Source organism: Acipenser ruthenus, chromosome 20, assembly GCF_902713425.1.
Source record: "Acipenser ruthenus chromosome 20, fAciRut3.2 maternal haplotype, whole genome shotgun sequence".
Classification (NCBI taxonomy): Eukaryota; Metazoa; Chordata; class Actinopteri; order Acipenseriformes; family Acipenseridae; genus Acipenser; species Acipenser ruthenus.
In genome coordinates, this window is record NC_081208.1 from 15,760,710 (window position 1) to 15,768,188 (window position 7,479).

At 42.7% G+C, this 7,479-nt stretch overlaps 1 protein-coding gene across 1 annotated transcript; it reads right to left on the reverse strand.

Moving 5' to 3' along the window:
- Positions 1 to 3,370: 3,370 nt before the first annotated feature.
- On the reverse strand, positions 3,371 to 4,901 carry LOC131698928 (glutathione S-transferase kappa 1-like). Its single transcript, XM_058993990.1, has 2 exons — positions 4,500 to 4,901; positions 3,371 to 3,691 (listed from the first exon to the last, which is right to left on the reverse strand). The coding sequence occupies exons 1-2, from the start codon at positions 4,675 to 4,677 to the stop codon at positions 3,579 to 3,581; spliced, it is 291 nt and encodes a 96-aa protein (XP_058849973.1). The 5' UTR covers positions 4,678 to 4,901; the 3' UTR covers positions 3,371 to 3,578.
- Positions 4,902 to 7,479: the final 2,578 nt, after the last annotated feature.

Below are 7,479 nucleotides of genomic sequence, written 5' to 3' on the forward strand. Positions count from 1 at the left end.
CCTTCTATTTTTGTGTCGTCTGCAAATTTAACAAGTTTGCTTACTATACCAGAATCTAAATCATTGATGTAGATTAGGAATAGCAGAGGACCTAATACTGATCCCTGTGGTACACCACTGGTTACCTCACTCCATTTTGAGGTTTCTCCTCTAATCAGTACTTTCTGTTTTCTACATGTTAACCACTCTCTAATCCATGTGCATGCATTTCCTTGAATCCCTACTGCGTTCAGTTTGAGAATTAATCTTTTATGCAGGACTTTGTCAAAAGCTTTCTGGAAATCTAAATAAACCATGTCGTATGCTTTGCAATTATCCATTGTCAATGTTGCATCCTCAAAAAAGTCAAGCAGGTTAGTTAGACATGATCTCCCTTTCCTAAAACCATCCTGACTGTCTCCCAGGATATTGTTGCCATATAGGTAATTTTCCATTTTGGATCTTATTATATTCCATAAGTTTACATATAATAGAAGTCAGGCTTATTGGTCTGTAGTTACCTGGTTCGGTTTTGTCTCCCTTTTTGTGGATTGGTATTACGTTTGTTATTTTCCAGTCTGTCGGTACAACCCCTGTGTCAAGAGACTGTTGCATGATCTTGGTTAGCTGTTTGTAAATAACTTCTTTCATTTCTTTGAGTACTATTGGGAGGATCTCATCCGGCCCAGGGGATTTGTTTATTTTAAGAGCTCCTAGTCCCTTTAACACTTCTGCCTCTGTTATGCTAAAGTTATTTAAAATTGGATAGGAACAGGTCGACATGTGGGGCATGTTGTCCGTGTCCTCCTTTGTAAAAACCTGTGAAAAGTAATCACTTAATATATTTGCTATTTTTTTTTTCTTCATCTATGATTTTGCCATTTGTATCTCTTAGACATTTAAACTCCTCTTTGAATGTTCTCTTGCTGTTATAATATTGGAAAAACATTTTGGAATTGGTTTTAGCCCCCTTAGCAATATTGATTTCTCTCTCTCTTGGCCTTTCTAACTTCCTTTTTGCCTTGTGTTTGCAGTACCAAGTACTCTTACTGTGTACTTTGTGTTTGGTCCCTTTTAAATGCTCTTAAAAATGCCTTTTTTCGCGGAATATTTATTTTTAATTGATCTATTAAACCATTTTGGCCATTTTGTTTTAGATTTAGATTTGTCTACTTTTGAGATGTAATTGTTTTGCACCTCTAGTACTACATTTTTAAAAAACAGCCATCCTTTTTCTATGGATGTTTTCTCTATTTTACTCCAATCTACTTCTGTTAATCTCTGTTTCATACCTTCATAGCATGTGCCTATTATTATGCCCTTTGAATTTGTGTCCATTATTCTGACCCATATTGATTCTGCATTGTTTTCTTTGTCCTGATTTAACACCTGGGCTTCAAGACTATTTCTTATGTATAAAGCTACCCCTCTGCCTCTTCTGTCCTGCCTGTCTTTCCTATACAGTGTGTACCCACTAATATTATATTAGTCTCCATCACTCTCAGACAAACAAATTTCTGTAACACCTATCACATCGTAGTTACTTGTTAGTGCAGTAGCTTCAAGTTCTAACATTTTGTTTCTGAGACTTCTAGCATTAAGATAAATACATTTAATAGTTGTCTTACCTGAGTTGTTGCCCTTGTTTTGATGTGGTCTCCCTTCTGTTTTTTTGTTTTCTCCCTCCTTTCTTTCTAGTTTAAATGCTTCTGGACCGCCTGAAGGATCCTTTCTCTGAGTACATTGGTTCCCTTTCTGTTTAAGTGAGGTCCGTCCCTCCTATATAGATAGTCCTTGTTGCAGAATGTGCTCCAATGTTCAAGAAAGGTGAAGCCTTCCTGTGTGCACCACGATTTCAGCCATGCATTTTGATTTTGTATTTCCAGCTGTCCATATGGTCCTTTGCAAGGTGCCGACAGTATCCCAGAAAATACCACAGTTTTGGTCTTGTCTTTTAATTTCCTTCCTAGCTCTCTGAATTTGTTTTGCAGGGATCTTGGTCTGTCTCTTCCAATGTTGTTTGTACCGATGTGGACGACTACTACCGGGTCGTCACCTGTTCGTTCTAGGAGCCTGTCCACGTTCTCAGTGATGTGCTTGACAGAGGCTCCTGGAAGGTAGCACACTTTTGTAGTAAGGGGGTTCAAACTGTGAACTGAACTTGCTGTGTTTCTCAATATGGAGTCCCCAACAATCATGACCGCCCTTGTTTTTGCTGCCTGGCCAGCACTGTTTATAGGGTCCTGGATGTTGTTCCTTTCATTCTCTTGATGTTGGTTTTGGTCATCTAAATGTTGAAGTGGCTCAAATTTGTTGGCTGTTTTGATTTCTGGTGGTTGTGTTTGATGAAGTTTCTTTTTTTTCCCTGCTTCTGCCTATCTGAACCCAGCTGTTTCGACTCTCTTCCATCTCCCTAGTGGCTTTCAGTCTGCTAGGGGTGCAGACTTCCATGAATTGTGGTTGTGTCAGCTCCTTAAGCTCCTGCTGCTGTCTCATTTCCTCCAGCTCCTTTTCTTGCAGACTTACTCGTTGAAGCAAGTCCTGGATCGTGCAGCACTTTACACACACTTGGTTGAGCTCTGTTGGGTTTTCTCGGATTTCCCACATCATGCAGTTGTCACAGATTACTGGCTTGAAGACCATGTTGTAATTTTTTTTTTTTTTTGTGGAAGTTTAGTTTAGCTTCTGCAGCTGTCAACCTGCTTTCAAACTGCTTCACTCCACTGTACTTGTCCACGACTGTACTTCTCTCACGCTGTCGCTTCCACACGCTGTCGCTGGGAAGACTACCTGCCTTTTGTTTGTTTGTGCTTGTGCTGCGAGCTCCGCCATTCCCCTGTGTCTCAGAACACTGCGTTTATACAACACTTTACAATACATATCTATGCTTCACCTGCTCGCCTTTGCTTTACCATGATTGTGCTGTGCTTTTACCCTGGTATACCACACACTTTTACAAGGGAGGCCATTTTTTATAGACCTTCAATATTGTGGCTCACTCCATTCTGACTACAGCTCCCATCATCCCTCACTGGTACTGCTGGGGCACAGGATGATGGGAGCTGTAGGCACTGTATTGAATATGCAGCCTTCTGTCTTTCCCCATATTTAAGGTTGTTCCCTCACAATCCTGTATTGATAAAATGTGCATTATAGGTTTTCTTGTAAAATGTTATCAGTGTAAAAAACACCAAAGATGTAAACAAATGAGAAGGAGAGCTCCTGTTCCTCTTCCCTTTGTTTCCATTTGTGTTTTTCTTCCCTGAGCTGAAGCAGAGCTCCCTGTATATACAGCGTTCCTATCATACCCCAGGGAGCAGCAGGTGAATGGCTGGCTGTCTGTTTAGTTCAGAAGCCAGAAAGCTTGCATTGTTACTGATAAAGCAGAGTGCACACACAAAAGGCCAAACTCTGTATTTGCAGATTATGGATGATGTAATCATGTGTTTAACAAAATCCCCTGCAGTCATTTTATTTGATTCAAATATTACATCAAACACTTTGCAATTTAAGCCATTCTGTGTAATTATTCCTATAACACTAAAACACAGAAAACATACAAGTCCTTGAGAATGCAGCGCAGTAGCTCAGCCCAGACACTAGGTGGCGGTGAGCCAGCCACCCCTCACCTCTTGCAGGGACTCTGGGGTGGTGATGTCTTGGTCCAGATTCTCCTCCACCACTGTCACAAACTGCATCTCAGACAGGCTTCCTGCTGACACAGGAAGTGAGGTCAGCGCTGGTGAGCGACAATGTCTGCACTTCCCACTGTCAGCTCCAGGACTGCGCGAGGCATGGAACACTCGCTTTAACAAATCTGTTACTTTAAAAAGCTTTCCATCTCCTAACTTCAACATATTGAATTACTTCCCTGTTTAATATCCTAGAATGTGTCTCCTGAATGATTCTCTATTGCTGTTTCCACTTTGATCATTATTTACAAGGGTTACTAAACTAAAGCCCTTTTCTTTTTTAACCACTGCTTCTGAAAAGACTCCTAATACAAGCTGAATTCATTTCACAGTGAGGGAGTGGGTGGTTTTAGATGTGACCACTAGAGGGTGTGCACCTGCAAGTTCTGCCCCATTGACCTCACTGACAGAATTGCTTTTACGCTGAGCAATCCAGAGCAGAGGTGGGCTGGCTGCCGATCCCGGAGAACAGAGACCAGCCCTGCCTCTTATCCATGCTGAATGGCTCAGTGTCTGGCCACTAGGGTTTGCTGTTGTGCGATGAGGAGAAGCAATCACTGCAGGTTTCCCATCTCCCACCCTGGGAGCGTCAGAGCCAATGAGACACCCCCCTTGGGGTCCCCAGCAAAGCTCGGCCTCTTTGCACAAGGCATTCATTGTTTAACCATGAAGTTAGCGGCTCATGTCCAGCTCTTTGCCTCTCCATTCAATTCAATGGGGCTGAGACGCCAAGCCATTACACCTGCTCCACATGACTAGCTTTTCTTACTGTAATAACTGTGTGGGCCAGTCGGTCCATTTAATGTCTGCAGGTGCACACAGACAGACCTTTCTCAAACATGGCTTCGAAGGGGTTGCTGGCAGCCTGGATCGGCACTTTGCAGTAGGAGGCGAGTCTCTGCAGGTTCTTCGTCATGTACAAGGGCTTATTGGGGACCAATCCTGGGGGCTTGTTACCTGAAACATACAGAGAAGAACACAGACAGAGACCCCGAGCATGAGACATTCATCCCCTGCCACACAATCAGAGCCGTCAGGATCACAAAGAGAAAGTGGATCACCATGAGCACTACATGCACTGTAAGCACTGTGTGACATCAGAGATGGAAATGAGACTCCCATTGCATAGCAGTGTGATGCATTCCTGGTTTTACTATGACTTTAATAAGACACAACTGAGCTTGCTACCTATACACTGTCGCTAATCAAGCTTGTAGTGAAACCTGGAATGGGTGAAAGTGCTATGCAACAGGAGTCTTATTCCCATCCCTGTGCCATACAGACAGACAGATCCACAGATGCCTCCAGGTACCCCAGATTGATACTCTCAAAAACTTGTGATAAAGAATGTCCATGTTTACCCTCTTGCCTCTCCCTCTCCTCCCACCCCATCCTCCACCTCCTCTCTTCCCTATCCCTCTCTCCTCTATTCTCTCCACCTCTCACATCTCCTCTCGCCCCTCCTCTCTCCACTTATTTTCTCCCCTCATCCTCCTCCTTCTCCCTCTCCCCCATACCCTCTCCCCCACTCTCTCTCACTCACCAGATCTCTGCATCAGTTTGAGATATATGTTTCAGGCGTTTCTGTAGCGACACAACACCTAGAAAGAAGAAACCAAAACAACAATGAAGCCGAATGCAAGAGGAACAGCATCTATACACAGGTTTGTACACTTGAAGCAATCTGACATGGCCTGACAAAGATTCCTTTATACAGGACAAGTTTGGATATTGAAGAGTATGTGGTCTGTATCATGGAAATAACCAGAGGTTAAAATATCCTACAATCATAGCTTTCAGTATCAAAGAAAAAGAAAAAAGAAGGCAAGTAAATCAGACATCCATAACTTATGTTAGAGAGTCCTAACCAAGTTTCATTCCAATTGAACAAGCAGCTCTGTATTACAAGATGCAGTGTATTTGAATTGAATGAATTCATTTCCATATGTACCCTCACATGCCTCACAGTATCAGCTTTCTAGGAGCTTCTTGTAAAACCTACCTTATTTAAACATTAGTCACCTCTACCTCGCTGTCTTGTGTTTTTTCGTTTTTGGCTTAAACCTAAGCGATTTCAAGACCCATCTACATTTGCGTACCTCAATAATGGAGTACTTACAGCAGTTGTCATCGGATTCAGAGGATTCCCAGGATTTTCTGCAATCCAGGGTCCATCCAGTCTCCATTTTTTCTCCCCTTCTGCTATTTCAGTTACATCTGATCAGGCTCCTGATCAGGCTCTCGACCAGGTTCCAGTTCAAATGTTGCCTACCGTTCCTGCCACCCAAACATCGAATCTGCGGCGATCCAAGCGTCTTCGGACTGGCCCATGAATAAATTGATAAAAACCCTCCTTAAAAATGGTAATGCGATTCCGGCAGGGAGTGATAGAGAGTCTCTTTTCATTCTCTATTGCAATTCAGTCTCAGCAGAACCAGTCTTTCCTCCGAAAAAACATAATCAGCCGCGCCCAGCCATTCAGCGTCCTAAAACAGACAGCAGGCAGTCTATTCCGGATCTAACCACCCCCACAACTAGCACCGCTAACCAGCAGCCAGCCATTGAAATCCAACATTCGCAAATATTCAACGAGATAAAATCATTTATGCAGCCTTTTTCCGATACTCTATCTTGGGTCAGTTCTCAACTGTCGGATCTAGAAAAAAAGGGTGTCTGTTATGGAACGGGGAAAACAATCTACAGCGCAGTCATTAATTTCAGCATCAAATGCCGCAGCGCCGCATACAGCTTCTTCCGGTCCAGCCCTAATTTCAGCCAGCGAAGCAGATCCTCCAATATACAACCTCGCTACTGCATCTACATACGGATCCTCCTCTCCAACTGCAGCGAGACGTCACACTATATCTCCACAAATCAGACGTGTCATTCTCGAAGGTAAGGACATTAATCTTGTTTCACTATTAATGACGACTTCGGAATTCTTGGACCATAGAGTAGTCGATTGTGGAGAATTGGCGGTAACTCTAAAATCCAGAGATCCCAGACTGCTAAAAAATCTTACATTAGGGGAGTTTGTCCTTGCTTTCTTCATATTCAGAGATGTGTTATGCTCCGTATATCCTAACCGCAGAGCTGAATTGGAATCTTACGAATATTACATCGTGGAGCTGTCTGTCAGATACGGAGGGACTATGTTTTATGAGTATCATAAAGCATTCTCTGCAAAAGCAGCAGCGATATTGGCAGCAGATAATCACATCATCAATTGGGCAAAACCTGATCCAGATCTATTTAATAGAATTTTTGGTGGTTTAAGGGCTAATGCATGTGGGGTCTGCGCTTCAACAGCTCATTCAACAGCCCTCTGCCCTAAAGCTGCAATTGCATCAACTTCTAAAGCACCCGGTTTCGCCGCTAATTCATACAGATCTTCAGTACCTAATCCTATACATTCTTCAGCTCCCCTCGATCAATCTACAAGGAAAGACAAATACGGGCGCAGTATCAGATTTTCAGGAGGAAGACAAATCTGCAACAATTTCAATACTGGCTTCTGTTCGAATAAGCAATGCAATTTTATCCACATGTGTAGCAAGTGACTTTCCCCGATGCTCACCGTCTTTACTCCTATAAACATCCTGGCGTTATCAAGTAAATTACAGAATCATCCCGACAGTAACTTAATTAATTACCTGATCGACGGATTAAAAAATGGTTTTTCAACCGGTCTTACTCAAATTCCTTCTTCCTCGTTCCAAAGCAAAAATCTTTATTCAGCGACTCAAGATCCACAATCAGTGCAGTCTCTCATCGAAAAAGAGATTAAAAAAGGATTTATAGTCAGTCC